Consider the following 26,337-nt stretch of genomic DNA (forward strand, 5'->3'; position numbering starts at 1 on the left):
GGTCAGAGGTTACAGCTATCTCTTCCGCCAATGTGGAAACATGGCCGATGATCAGGATAAGTTCCATTCATTGTTAGAAGGGCTTATGAACCCTGATAACAATGTTAGGACAGCTTTCGAGGTAGGTATAAACCCACAGATACTCACTTGTTATCAGGATGGAATGTTAATATGGTAAAGAGAAGATAAGTGGAACTTTCGCTGGTCGCCATACCGGTGCTTAATCTTAGACGGTTCGCACATGTGCATTTCTGCGCATGCTGAGGCAGTGGTGGAAGTCGAGACTAGTGAGTGAAACAAAATACACCAGGACGGCATTAAAGTTAACATTGTCGGCACATAGTTACAAGCCGTACTGAACTGTAAACTTATTTAGTTTCTTGATAAATTCTTATTCTGATACGCAAGAGAAATATGGCGCGAGATTCATTACTATATTAGTATTTGTGAAAAAAAAAAAATTTCTGTAGTTGTGGATTTCAAATTTTATGTTGCTGTCTCGATCGGTGCTAGATGACATGGGATCACATTCACTGAAAAGGTTGGTTAGTTGTAAAGCTTAGGTTTCTGTACATGCTTTGTCAGACCCAGTTTCTCAGATGGTCATTGTATAGCCAAGAAATCAGCAGTGAACTTTGAACATGGGGTAAGGTGTAGTTCACTGCCAAGAAGCTGTCCGTAGTAAAATACTTATATAGGAACGTAGTCTTCTGCTGACTTGCATATGACAAAACACTTGAGTGTCATCGTCAAAAACTGAGCGTTAATTCTGAGACTTACTCCCAAATGTCACCACGTCTTCATTAAACACCCTCAGTTCTTAGGGTGTGGAAAAACGAACCTCGCAGTCAATTTCTTGTCGTTTTAAAAGCATCTGGCACTTCACTCAACAGTAAGCTTTCAAAACAACATGGTTCTCCATCTTTGTCTCCTGAGCTGTTCTGTAGATTGGAATACTTAATTAATGTTATGATTTGTTTTTACATGATGTCAGATTCTAAATAGATGTTAACATGATTGACGTATGAATTTAGGTCAGTCCAGTAGACCGCATCATGTGGGGAGTAGCTCAAAACAGACCTTATTTTCAAAGGATATATCGAATATAGATCAGTGTCAATATTTGCAAAAGGTACATAAATGTCTTGGCTTGCGGACAAACCATTTATTAAGTGGATTTGGATTTTAAGTATTGCGTTTGCAGTGAGCTTTGCGGATGGGCTAGCTTAATACAGATACATTGTCATAATCCAGTGCACACATCATCCAGGCTAAGGCTGGCAGCGGTCTCTGCGTATCAGTAAATATAAGCCATCATTAGACCGAATTTTCGGACTAGTGATTGTGAAAAGCAGATTCTTCAATGAACTGACATCATACCCTCTGGTAGCTGCATGGTGTACACTAGTCTGAGATTGCTCAGACATAAGGTTTGGCTAAAATTCTGTTTGGCCAAGGATGGCCCCAAACTAACGTCAGAGCATGCTCCATTTAAACACCTGAAGCAGTTATCATTGCAGGTTGTCAAGCATTTGTGAAAAAAATTAAATTAGTCTCCACAGATTTAAGTTTGCAGACTCTTACGTCCTTATCTTTTTGTATGTTGATTTGTCACAAGCACAACGTCGATTGGCTATTTCCTACACCAGACATGGACAGTTCTGTCCATAAATATTTACTGTGAAGATAAATTCTTGTTTTAGACAACCTATGGTGCTATCTTACACCAAACATGGACAGTTCTGTCCGTAAATATGTAATGTGAAGATAAATTCTTGTTTCAGACAACCTATGATGGTATCCCACCTCAAACAAAGATAACATTTTTAATCCAGGCCTCCAGGAACTGTGATCGTTCCGTTGAGGTGAGCAAAACACACCTTTTTTTAATTTTGAATACAACATTCTTTAGTGTTTTTTTATTGCTTAAATAAGATAAAGTGGGAGTGCTCAGATGTATTGATCGGATAGCCAACTGGGTAGAAATGTGTGTTCAAGATCTTATTTCTTGCTGGGGACAAGGAGAGCTGTGTTAGAATGAATCTTGTAATATATCATGCATGAAGATCAGTTGGTTTTCACTAATATGCAAAGTGGCCTGTGTAATATACCTGAATTCCTCAACCTTTTCACCTATGAAAGAGCATCTTTCAGTTCAGTCAATGCATATTTTAAAGTTAAAAACTACATTAGTTGGATTGGCCATTGTCGTGACTTCACAAAAAATGTAATTTTGTCAGTCAGAATTTTTGTCAGAAGTACAGTAGTAGAAAAGTTCATCAGAAACTTCCCAATGATAGTGGTTTATTCTAGGCTCTGTGGTTTCCACACTCATAAAACTGGGCACCATCTTACAAATGAAAAATCCAGGAGTATAGCTTCGAACAACAAGCGAATAAAGGCTGCTCATGAGTTGATTTGCACATAGCAGCAGAATAAATTATGCTTGTTTTGTACATATTTTTGTATTTATATATTTTTCTCTAGTCTCGGACTCTAGCAGCTGTGTTAATACGAAGGTTATTCAGTTCAAGTTTTGAGGAAGTATGGCCTCAGCTTCCAGAAGAACTCAAATCAGCAGTGAAAGAGCAGCTGCTGATGGCTGTCAAGGAGGAGTTAACTCCCCCTGTTCGAAGGAAGATGTGCGATGTTGTGGCTGAACTGTCAAGAAACCTGATTGGTAAGATAGGACTGGTTTAAAATGAAGTAGTTCTCGCAACCTGCAAATGGTTGTAGGTTTCCCCAGAGCCCTGCCCAGTTTTCTCCCACCATAATGCTGTCGACCGACGTAAGTGAAATATTCTTCTCTTACACCAGTCAAAGAAAGAAAGAAATAAATACAGACACAAATGTTTGAAATCTTAGGCACTATATTATTTCGCTAAGTTGCATATTTAAATCACCTGTGGAAGGCATAGGTACGGTTGATCTTTTACGACATGCATTTTTTTCCTTTTTTTCAGATAAAATAGTTAAATATTGTAGCTTTGTTTAAATTCTAATTATTCTGGATTATGGTTACATTTATTTTACATTTTATCTCTGTGATTTTGTTTTGAACAGATGACGATGGTAATATGACCTGGCCCGAGGCGCTGAAGTTAATGTTTGACTGGGCAAGTTCTGATGACCCAGGGCTTAAGGAGAGTGCTCTACACATCTTTGGGTGAGTGTCTAGCCATAACGAGAATTGTGTTTAACTCCTGGCTGCATGTGAATTTTATTTTACATGGTATTGAATATCTAAATCCAGTGTGATTATTGCAGACACTGTCAGCAGCTCTCGGTCATGTCCTGAATTTTATGCAGGGACTCTGTGTGTCCTTCAAAATTTCTTTAAATGATTAATTGGGCAAACATCTGTTAAAGTGAAGTAAAATTTCGTGTGCCTTCTCTCAGGAAATGTCATTAGGACTACACAAATTTTTTTTCTGTAACTGGTTGTTTTACATGGAAATATCTTAGAGCCTCCGCTTCGGGAGGCGCTAGATCCATGGTCAGTCCTGGGTCGAGTCACACCTAAGGCCTTAAAAGAGTCAGTTGTAACTTCATCGCTTGGGGTTCAGCATGAAGGGGATAGTGCAATGACTGGTTGACCCTTATCAGTATGATGGCTCGGGTGGACGGTTTGCTTGCCTTCGGTGAGGTGTCTCATTGAAGGAGCCCTAGATAAAACAGCGATGGAGGCACATTACATGCACTCTGAGAACTCTTTCGTTGTCATATGACTGAAAATTTGTTAAGTACGATGTCAAGCCCGAAGCACTAACTCACCCATGTAATAGATTGATGATAGAATAGATTTATTGGCCAAATGTCCTGTCCAGATATACAGACTCCACACACCTGTATCCTGTCACTGACAAAGAATATATGTTGCAGGGCCGTACCTGGGATATTTGGCAATCAGCAGAATCGTTACCTGGACGTGATCAAACAAATGTTAGCACAGAGCCTACAAGACCGAGACCACCCACAGGTCAGAATTCCATGCACAATATAAGTATGATGTATTTTAGTTTAGTTCAACAAATATAATTGCATGATTATTTGGTAAGAAAAGTTGTTGTTGGATCAAAATGTTATTTCGCTATAATTGAGATATAATGGATAATGATGATGTCATAGCCAGAGGAACAGAAGCTTTTGCAAACCTCTTACATTCACGTGGTGATGCTTTTGCTTCTCTATCATAACTGAACCCAGGTACAACTGTGAATGTCTAATGTCAGGATGTTTTGTTGTTGTTGTTTCAGGTGCGTTTTGAAGCGTCAGAAGCCACCACATCTTTCCTGCTGGCTTTCGAGAAAGAGCCGAACGTCCTGAATCATTTCCGAGACTTGGTTCCAGGAGTTGTGGAGGTAAAATTATAACTTTTAGCGTGTACATAAGAACGAAATCTGGGTTAAAGACTTTAAACTTGAAGACAAGTAGAAGCCAAATACTGGTTGGTCTGGGCCTGCTGGCACAAAAGGATCATAAGCCCAAGTTGGTTGTAAATCACTAAAATCAGGCTCCTAGCCTTAAAGTGAACAAAAAGTCTGCCACTATATATACTTAGAAAAACTGCTATAGGACACAGTTATCACAGGAAAATGTGTAAAAAAATCCTATTAAGTTTTGAAATGCGAGAAGAGGAAGTTCGGCACTGGGGACATGGCGGACAATTCACTGGAGCAGCCATGTTGTAGAAGCCCTTTTGAACTTGTCCAATGATTAGCATTGAAAGTGTCACATGATAATTGGCTGTCACGTCAAAATACATATTAGCTGTCAGTTGTCAGTGTGATGTCTTACAGTCGATAGACAGATATCAGTGCAGTATGTTGGATTTTTGGTTTAAGTGTTAAGCTGATTCATTTAGGGCCACGGGGCCTCCATGGCTCAGTCGGTTAGCGTGCTAGCGCAGCGTTATGACCCAGTCTCACCAATGCGGTCACTGTGAGTTCAAGTCAAGCTCATGCTGGCTTCCTCTCTGGCCGTACGTGGGAAGGTCTTGCAGCAACCTGCGGATGGTCGTGGGTTTCCCCCGGGCTCTGCCCGGTTTCCTCCCACCATAATGCTGGCCGCCGTCGTATAAGTGAAATATTCTTGAGTACAGCGTAAAACTCCCATCAAATAAATAAACAATAAAATTTAGGGCCACACATTTATGAGCAGGGAACTGCTGCCCATGTCACAATGCATGCATGTTGGGCAGGATACTGCATTGACTTGTCGGGGTGAGCTAGCAGGAAAACTGCCTCGGCAGTGTCATGCTATCAGTCACAAGGTACATTCCCTTAAGTCTGTACATTCAGCTTGAAGAAATGCTTACACCCATGTGGGATGAGGACAAGCAGGACTGCTAAAACAAAATGTTCTTAAAACAATTCTGGATTACTACTTCATTAATTCAGCTTAATGGCTGACTTCCTGTTCACCTCAACTTACTGTCAAAGCCATCTTCCACAAGGGAATTATTATAGTAATAATGCTCAGTCTGAAATTACACTCCGGTCGACACTGTTGTAGACATTATTGACTGAGAAAAATATTGACTGATACATTTTCTGTTTATACAGACAAAAAATTAAGAGTGATAGTGATCATAACTCAAAAGGGTTATAATCACCTGGTTAATCACTGGTTTAAAACTTGTCTCGTTTCTTGTAAGCCAGATTTCTCCTTGTAGCCTGTTGCCTGCTCCGGCAGAAATTCACAGACTAAGGACGAATTGCGTTTTGCTTTTTCCAGATAGTAGCAGAAAGCATAGCTGCACAAGAAGATGACACACTGTTGAAGAGTTTGATCAACTTGGCAGAGAACATTCCCAAGTTTTTGAGGCCTCAGCTTGAGAATATCATAGGTTTATGTATGAAGGTATGAAACAGTCTTGAAAACATCAAGACCGTTTTTTCTCTTTTCTTTTTTCACATGGAATTTGCCTATTTTTGATTTAGAATGTGGGCCTCACTTGTGTCTCATTCCTCATTCTGAAGACCACATCAAGGTATGAAATTTGCACATTGTTAGTTAGGGGACTGATTCATACAGTACCAGACACATTCTAATAAATAAATCAGTGGTGTGAGGCTTGGTCAGACTTACTCTCTGCTTGCTGATAGGTCTGTTTTCTATATTTTTTTGATTTTGATTTTTTCTATATATTTTGATTTTTTTTTTTCCAGACAGTGTCCGATGCAAACCTTGACGACCAATGGCGACAACTGGCCTTGGAGGTTATCGTTACGCTGTCAGAGACTGCCCCGGCTATGGTTCGCAAGTTTGGGAACTTTATACCCCTGTTAGGTAAGACAGAAAACAGTTCAGCCTGAGTCAGATCATAGGATTTTGTCACTTTAATAAATTTCTGAACTCAGTAGTATTTTGCAGTAGTATATCGTTGAGTGTGTCTCGAAATCGCTGTTTTTTGTTTAAACAATGTGAACAGAAATTTAATAGCAATTGCTTCATGTCAGAATGTAAACTTTCTTGTATTTTTTGTTGGTAACATCATGTTAAACTTGGTACGTGGGAAGGTCTGTCAACAACCTGCTGATAGTCGTGGGTTTCCTCGGGCTCTGCCTGGTTTCCACCCACCATAATGCTGGCCGCCGTGGTATAAGTGAAATATTCTTGAGTACGGCGTAAAACACCAATCAAATAAATAAATAAATCATGTTAAACTTGAATACCTAATGAGATGAACATATTGAGATATGATCACAGCTGTGTAACTCTTTCCTTTGAAATTGCTTATTGTAAATAAATTTAAAATTTGTTGTGAAATTATATATCTCAAAGTGTTATATTATATTTCCATATCTCGAAAGTTACATTGTAGTAGCATTTAAAATAGGAATGAAAACGTTAATTTTATTTGATGTAAGCATGGCTGTGTTTCTGTTCTCAATGTTCGTACATGCAGTCCCTCAGGTGCTGGCGCTCATGGTAGACCTGGAAGATGATCCCGACTGGGCGTTACAAGATGAGGTGGAAGAGGAAGATGGTGACAGGTGAGTCTGTTGTCATGGAAATCTAACCCTTAATAAACTCTCAGAAAAGACATTGTATTGCAAAAATGGGATTTTTATTTGATTATCATCAATCCAGTATGTCTCATTGACCTAGTAGCCTCACACCCCCAGAAATTTTTTAAAAGCCACTGTGTTGACGTTTAGCGCTGTAGCTCAGTCCCAAACATGTCGTGGCCAATAAACTTTGATGCATACCTGGCCCAGCCTGTGAGAAAACAGCCATATGAATCTTCACAGGTTTACCATCAAAATCTGGACCTTTCTATGCCAGCAGGTGGGAGGGGTGTCTAGCAAATGCCAAGGGGATGTCACTCACAACCTCATCACCACTTGTCTTCTTGTGTCCTCTTGTTCAGAGTTTCAAACTTTCGTGATTGAAACTCATATCTGCCCAAAGCTTAGACAATTTCCATCATTTTGATACCAAGCATGCACTTGTACACCAAAAACGGCAGGCTGGCAGTAAAAAAAAAAAATTTACACCCTGAAATACACAGAATTACACTCGACGCTCTAGAGAAACAGAAGTGCTAAGGCCCCGATTCCTAGTGATGACATTCACTTCCATTGTTGGAAGAACTCCACGTTTTTAGAGGAAAACTGTTAAAATAAGAACCCAGGAACTCAGTATTTATCCTCAGTGATGTTCACCTGAGATATCACCTGTAATTTGTGTTTTTGTTTAGCAATGCAATCTCGGGAGAGAGTGCCCTGGACAGGTTAGCCTGTGGTTTAGGGGGCAAGACCATGTTACCACACATCATAGCCAACATACCTCAGATGTTGGTCAACAGTAAGTCAGATTTGATCTGGTGCTGTCTTAGTGTGTTTTTGAGGAAAGACTTTCGATGAAAAACAAGTTTGGAAATTATATCTTTACCGCTAAACTTATCTCGAGCTGCCAAAAGAGAAAGGTGCTATGGTAACAAAATTTATAATAACAAAGTTTGTGGGTAATAATATTGATGTTAAAACATTGCTAAAAATGAATAGTCATAAAAGATATTATTATATTAATATATGTTCAGAATTTTTTTTAGATTATCATGATGAAAACAAAGTATTGTCTTGGGTTGAATTTCCATTGCGTGCTTGATTACCTCCCTTGTTTTGCAGGTGACTGGCGCTACCGTCACGCAGCGCTCATGGCCATCTCTGCCTGTGGGGAAGGATGCCACGCCCAGATGGAGCAGATGTTAGGCAATGTTCTGGAGGCAGTATTACCCTATGTTAAAGATGAGGTGAGATCCATTACAGTCATTCATATGTTGGCAAATGAGCAATTTTGTTGATGAAGGCATGATTGATCAAAATAAAGTTGAATGAAATAATATTGAATCAAGAATCAGTTATTTTAAATTACTGCATTTGATCTTGTAGAGCAATTGATAAAATGGCTGAAATTTAAAACTGAGCGTTGACTTTCCGTTCACAGGTCTTTAAGGTGCAAACAAACCTCCATGTATTTGATTGTATGTTGCTTAAAGAGGCAGATGTAGATACAGTACAGTGAAGTGTGCATTGTCTGTGAACAACTGCATCATTTGTTCTAAATGGGTTTTTTTTTTTTTTATGCTGGTAGCACCCCCGAGTGAGATACGCAGCATGTAATGCCCTGGGTCAGCTCTCTACAGACTTTGGCCCGGTGTTTCAGAAGAAATTCCACGATAAGGTAAACTTTTCTGAAAATTGGTCATTTGATTGTGAAATGTCATGTTAACAAAGAAATGAAACAGGAGAACATCAGACAGATGGGAATTGCGGGTATTCCCAGGCAGTGATATATTCAAGGAGAAGAAAATTTTTAAAATGGCGCTTGTTAATTATTTATTTATTTGGTGCTTAAAGGAGAAGAAAACTTAAAAACATGGCACTATAGGCTGAAAAGAGCACATTTTTTTCTATCTGGTGGTGCCTGCTGCATAATTTTGCGATATTTCCTCACAATACACATAAAGCCTGAAAACGGCAAAGCTGGCATAAATCGCTGAATCCGTGGCATCCTCCGTCTTTAACACCCTGTAATTTATGCTGGGGGTGTTACCTCTCACCAGTGAGAGTCGTTAAAACTGTGAGCTTGTTCGTGTAAACTCGGAACCCGATCGTCAAGCGGAATGAAGAGTTCTACCGGAAATGTACCAACTGCACTTTGGCAGTTTCCGATGGAAATTCTCCTCCTAACACAGAAGACTTCAGGACTAGTTCTTAGGCAAAATAGAGATGCCCACAGCAGATTTTAGCGCTGAATTTATTTATAATTTAGCAGCTTGAGGTACATATTAGAATTTTTTTATGGCATGCACATGTGAGGAATTGCATACACTTTTCAATGGTATTTGTTTGCTATTTAAGTTTTCTTCTCCTTTAACATAATGTCACTCAGGTAAAATGTCTGTCTAGCAATAGCAGATCGGCCCCTTAATACAGAGGTTACAGACTGGAATCCAGTTTTCACTGATTTGGGTTTAGGTATGTGATATTGATGCATATTTACAGGTGGTACCAAGTCTACTGCTGATCATGGACGACACAAACCATCCCCGTGTCCAGGCCCACGGCGCGGCAGCTCTTGTGAACTTCAGTGAGGAGTGTCCCAAGTCTATACTGGCGATTTACTTAGATGCCATCATCAACAAACTAGAAGAAGTCCTCACAGCTAAGTTTAAAGAGGTAAGGGGAGGGGGGGGAGGGGAGAGAGAGAGAGAGTTTCTCCTGTATTTAAAGTGGTGGTGTCTGGTTTCCTCCCATCATAATACTGGCTGCAGTTGTATGATTGAAAGTCTGGAGTACGCCGTAAAACCCAATCACACAAATAAGTATATATTGCAGACATTCTGGAAAATTGAACACTCCTTGCCCTACCGTAATTCTTCAACTTTGTCGCAAATGCACTAAAAGTTGCAAAAAGATCGAGGATTTAGGGTAGACTGTTTGCTGCCCCTGTCAGATGTGGTCAACGCAATGCGCTATTGCGTCAGTTTTGAATTCTTTTTGTTTTTCCTCAGCAATGTCAAAGGCAATCCAAGAAAAAGACCTTGACAAATGTCCTTGTTTTGTGCTATCATTAATTTATACAATCCGAGAAAAAGATCTTTACAAATTTCCTTGTTTTGTGCTATCAATAATTTAGACAAAGCCAGAAAAAGATCTTCACAAATTTCCTTGTTTTGTGCTATCATTATACAATCCTCAAAAAAGATCTTTACAAATTTCCTTGTTTTGTGCTATCATTATACAGTCCACGAAAAAGACCTTTGGACAAATTTCCTTGTATTGTGCTATCGTTGTACTATCCAAGAAAAAGATCTTTACAAATTTCCTTGTTTTGTGCTATCATTATACAATCCAAGACAAAGACTTTCACAAATTTAATTGCAGTTGTTAGAAAAGGGCACAAAGCTGGTGTTAGAACAGGTGGTCACCACACTGGCTTCTGTAGCAGACACAGTGGAGGAAAAATTCATAGATTATTATGACAGGTAAGTGTGAAATGGAGTTTGTGAAGCATTCACTGGCCTATTGATGTGGTAAACTTCTCCTTCCAGCCACAAGATCTCTGCTAACAATGGGTGTTTAGTTACTGAATTTTGGATGTGTGTCCGGTTCATGGCAAGAGGTGTTGGCCTCCCAAAGGGTCTGCCTCGATTCCTAAGCTTGTACAAACCTAAGCCACATTGCCGGTGTTGATCATAGTTTTAAAAACATATCAAATTTAAATTGGCAATTAAAGGATAGTTAAATAGTTAATTTAAAAAAAAAATCTTTGTATTCTATCTAAGTCTGGTTATTTTGAAATATAAATGTCTTCTGTTTATTGGTGCATCAACTCCATGACAGTTTTTATCTCCATGGAAACCTGTCATTAATAAGAATGCTACATTATGGTGGAGATCGTTTGCACTTCAGATTTATTGATATCTTAGGCTGCCAGAGTCTCTACGACAGAAACATCTCAGTAAAAAATGTTTGTAGACATGTTTTGTTTAAATTTATGGTCTTACAGTTATTAATGTAAACACTTTAACCATTCTGAGGTTTTTCTTGTTCCAGGTTTATGCCATGTCTTAAGTACATCATGCAGAACGCTGTTAACACAGAACTGAAACTGCTGAGGGGGAAGACAATCGAGTGCATCAGTCTGATAGGATTAGCTGTAGGAAAAGATAAGGTACCAAAGACGTAGAGATGCTTGGAGAAGAAATCTCGTCAACCATTTGGGAACAATTTCAACGTGATAAACCTCCAAGAGTGTCTAGTAAATCATAACTGAAGTACAAAATGAGTAGATGGTTTAGAGTGTGAACCTTTGCATGTGGGAAGGCCTCTCAGCAACCTGCGAATAGTCCCCATTTCGTCCATAATGCTGACCTCTGTTGTATAAATTAAATATTCTTGAGTAAGGTGTAAAACACAAATCAAATAAATAAAGAAAAAAAAAATAATGCGAAACCTGTTATTATACAAAGGCATGATAGTTTGTGAACTAATTGTGAGGTCGGTATTTTAAGTTAAAAGATTTGTATTTACTTAGATAATCTCTCTTTCTCTAACATATTCTGGTTGTCGGTTTTCCAAAAAGTCAACAAAAGAAAAAGATATTGGCCAACACGAATAATGTTCGCATGCTTCTCGCATGTTTTCCTTGTGTTCACAGTTCATGCAGGACTGTACAGAGGTGATGCAGTTGTTGGTGAAGACGCAGACTGATCAGCAAGAGTTAGCCGAGGATGACCCACAGGTAAGCTAAGAGTGCATACTAGGGGAGGCTGAAGGTGAGGGAGTGGAAAGGGGACATACCGTAATCTGCATGGAGTTGGAACTAAGCCCAACTTAGTTGATACATGCTGCAATCAAGTCTTTTCCTGTACGAAAATTGTTTTGTCTGATAATGGTTAAAGGGATACAGAATCAACTGATTGCCTGACAGTGGAGATAGGGTTTCCTGGGTTAAATCTTGCAACCTTCGTCACGCTTGAAGAAATCTGCCAGACCCAAAATTCAGCATTGCCTGGACTTCAATGTGTCTCACAACAGTCAATCAGAATCATATCTGTGCCGCTTTAAATTTAAGTTGACAGCCTTTGTTTATATTTACTGATCAGGGAAGACAACTTTACGTAGACTTACACAGTCTCCGTTATCTGTGCACACAGAGAAATGATCATCACTGCCTAATTAGAAAACATTAACGGTGATTCAAAGGGCCATAGTAAACACCAAACAATGTAATTTATGACAAGCGGATCACCTTCCCAAAGAGAAGGGTATGTGCCAAAAAAAAAAAAGCTATGATCATACAGTAAACAGAAACAGTTGTTCACCCATGTTGTCTTGTCTACCCTGAAGTATACATATGCTTTATGTATGCTGAACCTCTGTCATCAAAATGGTTTAAATATGTCTTCAGTAAATGTGTCAATTCAGTAACAGTGGAAAAACTGATTGACTTAGTGTCAGTTTGCTGCAAGAAAGAAATCCTCCCTGGTGCCTTTGACATGTCATTTTAGTGAAGCAGCACTAGAAATGCATTGGCATGGGTATAGGCCTACTACAAGGAAAGACACACACTCATGATATGACAAGATTCTTGGATTTGAAATTTCAGCTGATTTTATGGGAAAATCAGAGTTTTCAAAGTATCAAATCTTGGATCAGAATGGCCAAAATTAAGCATTTCATCAGTGGTGATGAGTTAGTTGAAGACATTTCAGCTGATTTGGCTGAAAGATTTTCTACCCTGCAGACTTCTATTGAATAGGGGGCCTCCGTGGCTCAGTTGGTAAGCGTGCTAGCGCAGCGTAATGACCCACAAGTCTCTCATCAATGCGGTCGCCATGAGTTCAAGTCCAGCTCATGCTGGCTTCCTCTCCAGCCGTATGTGGGAAGGTCTGCCAGCAACCTGCGGATGGTCGTGAGTTTCCCCCATGCTGTACCCGCTTTCCACCCACCATAATGCTGGCTGCTGTCGTATAAGTGAAATATTCTTGAGTGCGGCGTAAAACACCAATCAAATAAATAAATAAATCTATTGAATATGATACAGGATTCGATTAATGGATGGTTGTGACCTCATACCACATTGTATAACTGCCTTATCACGGAGAAGCTATACGTTCCAGAGGGAAAAATCAATCTCCTCATTGTTTCAGTCGTAAATGGTGTATTTTTTTGTTTCAGGTTTCGTACATGATCTCGGCCTGGGCAAGGATGTGCAAGATACTGGGCTCAGAATTCCAGCAGTACCTCCCTCTTGTCATGGGACCTGTCTTACGAGCTGCATCCATCAAACCAGAGGTCACGCTTGTCGACTGTAAGTGTACGACAACAGTAACAATCTCTAGTGTTTGATCACTTCATGGTGTGTTTGGTCAGTAGATTTTATTGTCAGAATGATTTCTTGAACTGAAATCAGAGCTTTTTAAGCCATTCTAATAATGATACAGGACAAATCTGCATCTAAGTCCATGACAGTTTTCGTCTCCATGGAAACTAGTCATTTAAGAAGAATGCTAGATTAAGGGAGAGATCGTTTGCAGTTCTGATTGGTCAATATTAGAAACTGTCAGAATCTCTACTACAAATTATTAACCATTTGCCATCTTTGGCTAGAGATGGTCAAACCATATACTACCAAAATTTATATAGAACCATTTTGTAAAACTTTGTGAACTTGTCTTCCAAAAATGTACCTTGTCAAACAAGATTTTCGTTACATTTTAAGTACCTTCTATTAGTCAGAATTGATATTTGACTTGCAGGTATTAAATATCCAAATCCACAGAGACAAATTCATGTAAACTTCTTACATGGATTTACTGGTGTCTCATTGAGGGTACTAGAGGATCACTGGGGCCTGTGACCTTTGAACTTCTCTTGTGATCAGAATTCTGTTTATTCTATGCCTCAGCAGAAGCAAAGAATGTTCATTTGGCCCATCATGCTTTGGTTTCTTATGCACAAACCTGCTCCAAATATTGTCTGACAAATCAATTAGAACCAGAGCTCACAGGGTTAACTATGAGTTTGTCAGATATAAAGTGGACTGTCAGGCATGAGGATTTCAGAATTGCTGGGAAACACTTTTTCATTCCATGTACTTTTGAACTGGGAAACGGTGGGAAAAATTTTTTGTGATTCAAACAATTTCTGCTGTGGGAACCGATTTACCTGTAATAATTTTAGTATTAATGGCATTTCGTCAAATAAATTTTGGTGTTTGGCATTTCTTGCAGATCTAATTTTCCTTTACTTTGTAAAATAAAAATTACCATAGTTCCTCAACCTGTCACTGAATGATTGAGGTATCTGACGGCAACTTATGGAAAAAAAGAAAGGAGAGAACTGGGTACTGTAACTTTGTCATTTTGAGTTAACTCCCCTACCTGCATGCAGTCAAACGAATCTCAGAATCCGAATTTCATACGAATCACTGCTTCCTTGGTTAAGGACCTTCATTGACCTTCTGTCCTACATGTAATTCACTGGCTGTGCTACTTCCCGTTCATCGTGGCAGATTCTGTTAGAAGAATCGAAAGCTAGAGACCACGTGATCTCCTTAATATCGAACAGTGCAGGTGAAGAAAATGGTCCTCACAATGTTATTGCATAGGAAAATGCCAATTTTTGAATCGCTGTAAGCGATCCTTTATCCGTTGTATTTGTATAATTTTCAGCTTTCCAGATAGTCTGAGTATGTCTGCAGAGCTTTCGTGACATTATTTTATACAACTAGGCCTTACTGGTCACTAACGAAGTGGCAACAAGTGTCCTTTTCCCCAATGCTTTAACATTGGGCGGCCATTTTGTTTTAGACACGAAAGGATGGCCACGTGATCTCCAACTGCCGACCCGTCTTACAGAATAGCATTGCAGGCTCGCTGTACACAGAGTGATTGAAAAAGGTCCATTTTTCGTGAGACCACTTGTGGCAACAAAGTACAAGCGCCTAGTGACACCTTAGCCACAATTTGAAGGCTCACAACTCAAGCCCTTGGTCAATTAACTCTGTTCAATGTTTACTAAGCAGTACTAAGTGAGTAGCAAAGGCTTTTTTTTTGTGGGAAACGGGCTTTCAGTTCTGGGAATTTTTAACGTGGCAGCCGACAGGTAAACGGAATGACCGTCTCTGTAAAATACATCATTCCTGGAAAAATATGACAAATCAGCATAAAAAGTGTGATAGTTTTCATCTCTATGGAAACTAGTCATTTATGAAGATCAAGGTAGGGATTGTTTGCGGCTCTGATTGGTCGATATTAGGGACTGTCAGAATCTCAACCACAATGTTTTTTGTCAAGGTATTTGATTCTTAAAGATTTGAGGTAGAGATTATTTTCGGCTCTGATTGGTCAATTTTTGTCAATGTATTTGATTCTTAACTATTTGAGGTTGCTCATCTTGCCGTTTGTGCCACTTGTTCTGACATTCGTTAAAGAACCGCCTGTCTGCTATCAGTATCAAGTTTGTACCCCACAACTGTGAGAAAGTTTGTCAGTAACTTGCCCAAGGTCAGTGGTTTACCCTGGGCACTCCGGTTCCCTCTAGCCGTAAGACTCACTGCTGTCATACAGATCAATAAATCTTGAGTATGGCTTTAAACAACAATGAAATAAATAAGCTTGGGTGAATTGTTTGTTCATTTACAGTTTGCTTCAAATTGTCTACATTATGTAGCCTCTGAGAACAGTGGGAACCGATTTACTCTCTGGCCCATGGGTTTAGACAGGATCCTTTTTGTCACAAAACTATTTAGGGACATAGGCATAGTTACTTGAAACTTGAAATGCTTGAAAAGTGTGCTACTGATTTTGGCACAAATATACATGTATATTGATACAAAAGATATTGATGCCATGTTAAGAATAAGCTGAAACAAGTCTGCATCGAAGTCCATGACAGTTTTCATCTCCATGGAAACTATTCATTTAAATGGACTACTAGATCAAGGTAGGGATCATGTGCAGTTCTGATTAGTTGATATTAGAGGCTGTCAGAATCTCTACCACAATGGTTTGGTCTAGGTATTTGATGCTTAACCATTTGAAGATGCTCATCTGGCCATTTGAACCGGCCCCAATAGCACAGTTGGTAGAGCGTCCGCTTCAGGAGGCGGTAGATCCAGGGTCAATCCTGGGTCGAATCACACCTAAGAACTTAATAGAGGAACTTGTAACTTCCTCACTTGGCAATCAGCATGAAGGGGATAGTGAAATGACTAGTTGACCCGCATCAGTATAATGGTTTGGGTAGGGCAGCTTACTTGCCTTCAGTAAGGCGTCTCAGTGAAACAGCATGAAATAAAAGAGCGGTGGAAATCCGTCCTTCAACAATGACGCACATTACGTGCACTCTGAGGATTCCTTCGTTGTCATATGACTGAAAAGTTATTGAGTACAACGTTAAACCCCAAGCACTCACTCAGTCAATCTACCCATTTGTGCTACGTATTCTAACATTTATGAAGAAATCCCCGTCTTCTGTCAGTATGAAGTTTGTACCCCTCAACTTTGGGAAAGTTTGCCCGTAACTTGCGAAGGTTTACCCCAGGCACTCCAGTTTCCTCCAGCCATAGAACTGACTGCCAGCATATAAGTATGAAAAATAACAACGAAATAAATGAGTTTGGGAGAATGGCTTGTTTGTGTACATTCACAGTTTGCACCAAATTGTCTACGTTCTGTAGCCTTTGAGCCCTCTCTGGCCAGTGGGTTTAGACGGGTTCATTTCATACAATGTTTGTCACAAGGACGACTTTGGGACATCGGCATAGTTGCATATATACGTCATCAGAATCCAATGTGTATGTATTTTGATCCAAAAATATATTGAGACCAGGTTAAGAAGAACATGAGAAAAACCTGCATTAAAGTCCATGGCAGTTTTCATCTCCATGGAAACTGGTCATTTAAGAAGAATGCTAGATCAAGGTAGAGATCGTTTGCAGCTTTGATTGGCCAATATTAGAGACTGTCAGAATCTCTACTACAATATTTTTTGTCAAGGTATTTGATTCTTAACGATTTGAGGGTGCTTGCTCTGTTCGTGTGGCCGTGTGCATAATATCTTTTAACGTCCATAGAATAACACTTATCTTCCATCAGTATGAAATCTGTGCACCACAACTTTGAGAAAGTTTTTAACTTGCCAGAGGTCTGTTTTACCCAGTAAGCTCAAACTCTAACCCTAACTGACTACCAACATATGAGTGAAAAATTTTGAGTGTGATGTTCAGCAACATTGAAATAAATAAGTTTGTGGGAATTGTTTGTTGTGTACATTCGCCGTTTGCACCAAATTGTCTTCGTTCTGTAGCCTCTGAGCCCTCTCTGGCGAGTGGGTTTAGAAGGCTCATTTCATACAATCTGTTATGAAAATATTTTGGATCATCATCGCTGACTGAAACATATTTTTGCAGAGTGCAACTAATACTGACGCAAATATATGTGTATATTGATGTAAAAAATATTGAGACCAGCTTAATAATGACATGAAACAAGCCTACATGGTCCATGATAGTTTTGGTTTCCATGGAAACTAGTCATTTATGAAGAATGCTGAATCAAGAGAGAGATCGTTTACAATTCTGATTGGTCAATATTGGAGATTATCAGAATCTCTACTGCTAAAATAGTTTGCTTTTTTTACTTTTTTTTTTTTTTTGCTCTTGAAAAGTCAGTCATGTCAGTCCTGTCCACAAAACTTTCAGACCTTGGGGGCCAGTTCACAAAGCCATGTCTGACTTGGGTCAAACTAACCACTAACCCTTTAACAATGACATTAAGAGTTCAAATCTCTCAAAATGAGTATCCTAGTCACAGATGAAACTTTAGGTCAGTATCTTTCACGGAATAATGTTCCAAAAATACTTCAGACAAAATTTTTACATTCAGTCCTGCTTAAAGAAGTCTTCATTTACAAATATATGCAACTGTTATTCTTTTATCAGTTTTGAACCCACGAATAGTTGTTAACAAAATGGTTTCATGCCATCTTGTTTGTTTACAGCTGAAGATGTGAAGACACTGGAGAATGATGCAGACTGGCAGTTTGTCACACTGGGAGAACAGGTATTTTCAATGTTGATTTCTGCCATATTTTCACATTTAGAACATGCTTCAGTTGTTAAGATGATCAGAGATGTCCAGTGTTTAAATCAAGAAGAGTTTATCTGATTAGCTTCCTTGTAATTCTGCTCTGACCATTTATTTTTCAGGGTGCCTGAATTGCATTTCACATTGTTTTTGTTTACGTGAAAAACTAACTGGTCAGGGTACAGATAGATGGACTGTTTACAGGCCATTTATCCGGCCGTAAGTGGGAAGGCCTGCCAGCAACCTGCAGATGGTCGTGGGTTCCCGCTGGGCTCTGCACCCGGTTTTTTCCCACCATATTGCTGGCTACTGTCGTATTAGTGAAATATTCTTAAGTATGGTGTAAAACACCAATCAAATGAATAAAGAAACATAGATCAATTACTTAAACAATTTTATGACACTCATGCACCTAGTTTTAAACAGTTGCTTTTGTCAGGGTGAGTTACTGGAAATATTTTATTTCTCTGTTTTTGTTTTCAGCAAAGTTTTGGCATTCGCACAGCGGGTTTAGAGGAGAAGGCTACTGCGTGTCAGATGTTGGTGTGCTACGCCCGAGAACTCAAGGAGGCCTTCTCAGAATATTCAGAGGAGGTCGTCAAAATCATGGTCCCACTTCTCAAATTCTACTTCCACGATGATATCCTTTTGTTTGAAAAATCTATTGAGTAAATGGAAAAACGGTTTAAGCCTCTTCCTTCAGTATGGTTGGATGAGTAATCCCGAATATGAAGTTGCCATATTTCGTCTAAAGTTTGGTAGGTAAAAATGTGCTTTCAGAAGAACATAAAGGTCTTAAAATGATAATTCTGATGCATACACAACACTTTTAAGTTTTTCAGATGAGAAATTTATCAAAATTCGCAAATAAAATGGTACGTGGCCCTATTAGGTGATGAATCAGTCAGAATCAAGCAGTCACTTAAAAAATGCTAAACTAAAAATCAGGTGAAACACAGTAATGTTGTGAGAGAAAAGGTTAGATTTTCTTTAGCATTCTTTTCAGCAACAAGGGTATTGAATTTTGGTGTGCCCGCATGAAAGTATAGCAGCTTACCCATCATTTGAGTCAATGAAGTTTCTTGCAGAGTTATACCCAGGTGTGTCTGTATCTACAAAGTTTGAATTTTCAAGGTTAAAAGTACTCAATGGATCTGAATTTAAATGGCTTCCCTAAGAATGCTACATAATGTGAGAGGTTGCCAGCAGCTCTAATTGGTCATTATTGGAGACCATTAGGATACTCATTTCTCAGAGTAATAGATGACCTTAACCTTTGTCACATGTACGGATATCTGCAGCAGAGAGTTTACCCCATCTACTGGAATGTGCCAAAATCAAGGGAGAGCAATATGTGGTAGACATGTGGGCTTATATCTGTCCACAGCTGCTGAAGGCTCTGGAGATAGAGCCTGAACAAAATGTCCTGCCCGAGCATCTCAACTCTCTGGCGAAGGTAAGCGCATGTGCACTCAACCTGTAACTAGGAGTCCAAACTTTGGACAAAAAGAAGAATTTCAAATGTTTTTCTAAAGTATGGGTTCATTGTTTGTTTTTTATAGAAATTTTTGTGTCAGTTTTGCACATTTGCATTCAAAAAAAGTAAAAGCAGCATACAACCCTAGTCAGATTAAAAGTAAAAAAATGTGTACTGGTTAGCATGTACCTTAATGGGCAGGTTTGTGCCTAAAATTGTTGCCTTTTTTCAAGGAGCAAAAGAAATATCTGATTTAGTACACGTGGATTCATTCTGTACTAAGAACTTGTCTAACGAAATAGTAGCCAAATCAGTACATTTGAACTGTGATATTGTCTTCTGTTTTATCTTATTCTGTTTGTTTTTTTTTTCCTGAAATTTTGTGACAATTGTTTTTGTTGATAGTGTATAGAGACATTGGGGAAGGGCTGTTTGTCAGATGAGTACATGTCTAGCACAATACAAAACCTGGACAGAATTCTGAAGGAGCATTTTGAGCGCCAGTTAAAGAGACAAGGTGAGAAAACATGGGCTATCCCAGTTCATGGGGGTGGGGGAGAGGTACCATCAGCTATATCTTAGTACACTTTTTGTCATATGATGAATATGATGTTTTCTCTTCCAAATACATTCCAGATAAAGCTGGGGTTTTTTTTCTGTCTGTTCAGTAGTAAAATATTTGGGAGGTTTTCATAACATGCAGTCTTGATCATGGTTTGTTAGAGATAGATACACCTTAAATGAAAACATTTCCCATTGTTTTCTTTTTCAGACCAGAGAAAAGATGAAGATTATGATGATGTTGTAGAGGAGTCTTTGCTAGACGAGGTAAGAAAGTCACACATTCTGTTGTCACCTTGTTCCTGGTGATATTCCATCAGTACATGTACACTGGGAAAGTCTGACTTGTGAATATACAACTTCCAGCTTAATGAACACGTTTTGATGTAGTTACTAACATCAACCTGCCTCGCAACATGATCAACTGGAACACAGTCATAACACCGAAGTCCAATCAACGCAGTCGGAAGAAACAGAAACTACAGGAAGCCATCCAGATTAAGAGATTAAAGCCAAGCCTGAAAAGAGATCAAGGTTTTAATCTCCCCCTCAGCTTATTATCCGATAATCCTCCAAAACCACTAGGAACCCCACCGAGTCTAAAAGTGTTAGTCACTTAATACCAGAGTACTGTTAGTCACTTAATACCATAGTACTGTTAGACTAAACCTGTTAGTCACTTAATACCAGAGTACTGTTAGTCACTTAATACCAGAGTACTTTTAGATTAAACCTGTTAGTCACCTAATACCAGAGTACTATTAGTCATTTAATACCATAGTACTGTTAGACTAAACGCATTAGTCACTTAATACCAGAGTACTGTTAGTCACTTAATACCAGAGTACTGTTAGATTAAACCTGTTAGTCACCTAATACCAGAGTACTATTAGTCATTTAATACCATAGTACTGTTAGACTAAACCTGTTAGTCACTTAATACCAGAGTACTGTAAGGCTAAACCTGTCAGTCACTTAATACCAGAGTACTGTTAGTCACTAGTCACAGAGTAGTTGATGGCCGTAGTTCATCTTATTCTTGATTAAAATATAAAATTAAAATTCATTATTTAATTAAAACTTGGTACATTCAGTTTCACAAGCTGCACACATAGTTCCAGTTTTCCAAAACATTTTGAAACTTCATACATGACTTCACTGATAGAGAAAGTTTAAGTTTTTTTGGTTGTTACATCCATTTCTGAGAAAGTTATGGTAATTTTTGCACTGCTCTGGAGTTATTATACTGATCGCTCACACTGGGGTACAGGCCTCCCAGACTGGTCCTCGACTGTTGCAACTATCCTTGGTCACCAACATTTTGCTGTCCTCACTTTTTAGTGTTATTCATGTCACTTGTGTATAACAACAGGAAATGAAACAGGTGTTTCCTATTTCTTTAAAGATTCCATTTCATGGATCTACTTTTTCAGGATGATGAAGACACATACATTCTGAGTAAAGTGGCTGATGTGGTACATTCATTATTTGGCACGCACAAGGAGACATTCTTACCAATGTTCGAACAACTTCTACCACATTTCGTTAAATTATTGGTAAGTTGTCCACCACTGTAAATATATCTTTTGAAGCACTTAAAAAATAGATATCCAGTCGAGAGCTCGCATGCCAGCTCGCACAGTGACCTAGGAGCTTCTCACCAATGCAGGGGCCTCTCTGGCTCGGTTAGCGCACTAGCGCAGCATAATGACCCAGGCGCCTCTCACCAATGCGGTCACTGTGAGTTGAGGTCCAGCTCATGCTGGCTTCCTCTCCGGCCGTACGTGGGAAGGTCTTCCAGCAACCTGCGGGTGATCCTGGATTTCCCCTGGTTTCAGCCCACCAAAATGCTCAAATATTTTTGAGTAAGGCGTAAAACACCAATTTTTTTGTTGTTTTTTTTTTTTTTCTTTTTGTTTTTTGTTTCTTATTTTTTCTTGAATACAACATATCAAACAGCCCCATGGTTTTGTTTGCTTTAATTTAAGTGAAATATATCTGCTCAAAGCTGTTAGTAAAAGCTTATGGAATGTATTTGTATTTCTAACACACCTTTGCACAGAGATGGCACATAGAGCTAACTGTGTTCTCTCTCCCTACAGGACCCTAGTCGACCCTGGCCTGACAGACAGTGGGGTTTATGTATCTGGGATGATGTACTAGAACATACCGGCCCAGTAAGTCACCTCAGCATTGGTTGATAAATACCTTTGTCTTATGATATGTGTTTGCGTAAATTCAGCAGAAAGCAACAGTTGAAAATTTTGTTCAGAGGACAAAATTCAGACACCAAGAAAAAGCCGTGATCTTTCCCTGAATGCTTGTTTAGTGAAGATGGTCCACCATACCTTCTTGAGACAACATTACATTTCAGTCCATTCTCAGTGAAAGCAGTTGAGATGTCATGATGTTAGAAAAATATTGAATAAATCTAACAATGTATGGGACATCTGGTTGATCAACCGTTGGCTTGCAACAATGTTGATTATAATTGATTGATGTATTGACTTTGATTTCCCAGCATTCTGTGAAATACCAGGAGTACTTCCTGCCAAGCCTAATGACGTACATCTGTGATAAGCAAGGGGAGGTAAGGCAGGCTGCTGCATACGGGATTGGTGTGATGGCACAGTTTGGAGGAGATGCCTACGCCCAGGCCTGTGCGCGTGAGTTAATCATTATTGAACATGGTTATCTGAGATTTGAACCAAGAAATTTGGGTGATTATAACTTGTTACATGTGCACAGAATTAGTTCAAATTTACTAAACCCACAAATGATGGCATTGTTCTTATGTATATTTACAACATACAGTAGATAGGCTAAAATAAATGAGCATAAATTAGCCCTATGATGGGAAAAGTAACACCTGATGTCAGTAAATTTCATTTTTTTTGACTAAATACATTTGGGCCAAAATCTGTACAACTGTAGAATGTTGTCTAAAAATTACTGCATCAGCTGAAAAAATGTAGCTATTCTGGGTAAAGGAAGATAAAGTATGTTTGAATAATAAAACAGGTCTTCTTAATATAGATATAGACCAGAGTGACTCATTATCAGGAAGCAAGTAAGCTTTTGATTTTTATCCAATCATATTTACAACAGGTTGATGATGCTGACTACTGTTTATCGTTGTTGTTGTTTTCCTCGGCAGAGAGTATTCCATTACTGTACCAAGTCATTCAAGATCCGGAAAGTAAGTCAGTCGAAAATATCAATCCAACAGAGAACGCCATCTCCGCGGTAACAAAGATCTGCAAGTACAACCGCAGCCAAGTAGATGTGGATAAAATTATTCCTGACTGGTTGTCATGGTTACCAGTAACTGAGGACGATGATGAAGCTGTACATATCTACAACTTCCTGTGTGATCTCATTGAAATGTAAGCTATTTTTGAAGATTTTTGGAAATTCAAATTTATATTTATTTATGGAAATTCATTTTCTCAGCAGTAAAGTTGAAAAAGTAAGATTCTGGACCATTTTGAGACAAATATGTCATGAATTGAAACGCCTTTAATCAACGACACTACCTAAATTAGAACATTTGACTGGCAGAGCCAGTCAAATTAAAGTCTTTTTTTCTCTTTCTCAGATGTAAACATTTTTTGTAGAAATATTGCAATATATGTTGTGCCAGTAGAAGAAATTTCTGACAATGTATGTGGCTCTTGTATTCAAATATTTACACCTACAGTGAAAGTAAAAATGTTGTGGTTTTTCCAGTGGTCTAAACCCTTTTTTTTTTTTTTTTTTTAATATTAATTATAAACATATTAATTTGAAAGTGGTGTCTTAATTTGAATAGTCTCCAATATACTTCATGATGAACTCGGAGAAGAAGAGCAAATAATGTTCAGGTGGACCGTCTTACACAAGCTTCTTCGTGTGTTGTAGGAATCATCCGATGGTTTTGGGCGAGAACAACCAGAATTTGCCACGTATTCTGAGCATCGTTGGAGAAGTGTTCTTTAAAGAGTCTGTAGAGAAAGATTCTGATATTTATAAACGTTTGCTGATGATTATTAACCAGGTTAAGGTGAGTCCAAAAAATAAATGGTCCTCGGACCAGTTTAGTTTTAGGGTTCCAGCATTCCAACATTTCATGTCTTGATTTTTAGCTGGATTTATACCTGAATGTAGGTGTCCAATAATATAGAAAGCAATCTTAAACAAAATGTTAGGGTGGTGTCTGAAAAAGAACTACTGGTATTGGGAGCAGGGTTTGCAGATGTGTGAAGTACAACAACACAAGGGGGAATATTCCATCCTTGATATTGTGTGTGCATATTAAATACCGTAAATTACCGAATTCCTCAGTCTGTATAGTGTGTATTAGAATCGATGTTAAACAAAATGTTAGGGGTGCTATTACAAAAAGTACAGCATGTGTTGACATGAAGTTTTTCAGGCATGTAAAGCACAATGACGTGAAAAGGATGTTTCATCGCTAATGCTCTGTGTGCTTATTAATTGCTGTAAATTACCAAATTTACGATTTCAGTAACTTACATATTGATGTACAATTTTACGTACAATTTTACTTAAGTTCAGAAAACTGGATGTAATGAAGCTACTGAAACATGAGTGTTGACGTTAATCACAAATCACATCTCTGATAAAAATTGACTTTGAACAGGTGATGAAATCTTAATTCCGGCATTATGCGCAAATCAAAGTAGTGCATATTAATAACACTTGGATTATATTTTTCCATTTTTTAAATTTTTTTTTGGTAAATTTTCAGACAAATGCAGAGATATTTCAGACGTGTTTGAACCAGATTTCAGAAGATCAGCAGGCAGCTCTCACATCAGCCATCATGTGTAGTGAGTAAACCACGGAGAAATCACGTCCAGCTGTTGGGGAGATGATTTTAAAGATCGGGCCTGGATTTAAAAAAGCAATTCAGAAATTCTTTCTGGACATTGAATCCACGAGTTCTCATAATGAAGTGTTTTTTTGAACTGTTTAAAGAAACTTTCATGTGCACTGTTTTCATTTATATATATAAAATGCTGTACTGAATATATTTCTTCTATTTCAGGATAGCTTGGAGTATTAAAATGTATAATGTGGTTGTTACATGTGAGTCTACAAAATTTGAGAGATTTTATTGCCATTCGAAACTAGTGAACCCATTAATAAAAATGCCAGTACTTTATATATGTAACGCATGTGTTAAATTTAAATTTAAAATGTTTAACACATTAAATATACACAACAGGCTTACACTGGTCGTAAAGGCTACAGAATGTGGAAAAAAGTGGCAGAGGAACAGAGAATGTCTTGGTGAACATTGTTTACTGGAGTTTTGCCCGGTTAATGCAGGTTATTTTGCACGGATTTTTGGTGCGTGAAGTTTCTCTGCGCTAAGCTTGTCTTAAATGCCAGTTATTTTAACCTGGAGAACTCCTCGGCAGTGTATAGATTACACTGTACACAAAAGGCCAGTACAATACACAAAAGGCCAATACAGTACATATCCATTCACAGTACACAGAGGCCACTCACATTACATAACAGGCTTTCACAGATCACAAGAGGCTTACACAGTAGACTTAAACAGTTCACATCAGGTTTAGGCAGTAGGCTTGCAGAGTTCACAACTGGCTTACACAGTACATAGTAGACATTCACATGACACGTCTAGCTTACACAGATGACAACAGGCTTACACAGTAGACTTAAACAGTTCACATCAGGTTTAGGCAGTAGGCTTGCAGAGTTCACAACTGGCTTACACAGTATATAGTAGACATTCACATGACACGTCTAGCTTACACAGATGACAACAGGCTTACACAGTAGACTTAAACAGTTCACATCAGGTTTAGGCAGTAGGCTTACGGAGTTCACAACTGGCTTACACAGTACATAGTAGACATTCAAATTACGCGTCTGGCTTACACAGCTTACAACAGGCTTATAAAGTAGACTAAAACAGTTCATATCAGGTTTAGGCAGTAGGCTTGCAGAGGTCACAACTGGCTTACACAGTACACAGTGGAATTACACAGTACACAGTTGACGTACACAGTAGACTTACACTGTACACAGTACACACTATACACAGTACATACTCTACCCATGTCTCCATGCTACATTGTTAGAAAATCATAGTTTAGGATGATGATACGCTAAGTAATTGACGGCTCGAGATGTTAATTTTTACTTAAAAGGTTAA

At 38.7% G+C, this 26,337-nt stretch overlaps 1 protein-coding gene across 2 annotated transcripts; it reads left to right on the forward strand.

Moving 5' to 3' along the window:
* LOC135479141 (importin-5-like) lies at window positions 1-26,337 on the forward strand. 2 transcript variants are annotated; one of them, XM_064758895.1, is made up of 28 exons: window positions 1-121; window positions 1,785-1,865; window positions 2,488-2,680; window positions 3,064-3,166; window positions 3,883-3,979; window positions 4,257-4,361; window positions 5,737-5,862; window positions 6,171-6,291; window positions 6,911-6,998; window positions 7,706-7,812; window positions 8,136-8,260; window positions 8,602-8,691; window positions 9,516-9,689; window positions 10,398-10,498; window positions 11,070-11,187; window positions 11,674-11,757; window positions 13,197-13,329; window positions 18,024-18,085; window positions 18,593-18,749; window positions 19,393-19,565; window positions 19,992-20,103; window positions 20,359-20,414; window positions 21,581-21,703; window positions 22,250-22,324; window positions 22,669-22,813; window positions 23,305-23,533; window positions 24,048-24,189; window positions 24,898-26,337. In XM_064758895.1, exons 1-28 carry the CDS (start codon window positions 41-43, stop codon window positions 24,985-24,987), a joined length of 3,291 nt encoding a protein of 1,096 aa, XP_064614965.1. In that variant the 5' UTR covers window positions 1-40; the 3' UTR covers window positions 24,988-26,337. The 2 variants fall into 2 exon arrangements, with proteins under 2 accessions (XP_064614965.1, XP_064614966.1); XM_064758896.1 differs by lacking the exons at window positions 1-121; window positions 2,488-2,680.

The sequence above is a fragment of the Liolophura sinensis genome, chromosome 12, assembly GCF_032854445.1.
Source record: "Liolophura sinensis isolate JHLJ2023 chromosome 12, CUHK_Ljap_v2, whole genome shotgun sequence".
NCBI classification, from domain to species: Eukaryota; Metazoa; Mollusca; class Polyplacophora; order Chitonida; family Chitonidae; genus Liolophura; species Liolophura sinensis.

What these genes read in the sequence shown, in the direction of transcription:
- LOC135479141 (XM_064758895.1), top strand. Translation starts at nt 41, where the DNA reads ATGGCCGATGATCAGGATAAGTTCCATTCATTGTTAGAAGGGCTTATG. An exon ending in TGGTTCCAGGAGTTGTGGAG is followed by an intron (nt 4,362 to 5,736) that starts GTAAAATTATAA and finishes TGCTTTTTCCAG; the next exon opens with ATAGTAGCAGAAAGCATAGC. An exon ending in CTACGCCCAGGCCTGTGCGC is followed by an intron (nt 22,814 to 23,304) that starts GTGAGTTAATCA and finishes TTTCCTCGGCAG; the next exon opens with AGAGTATTCCATTACTGTAC.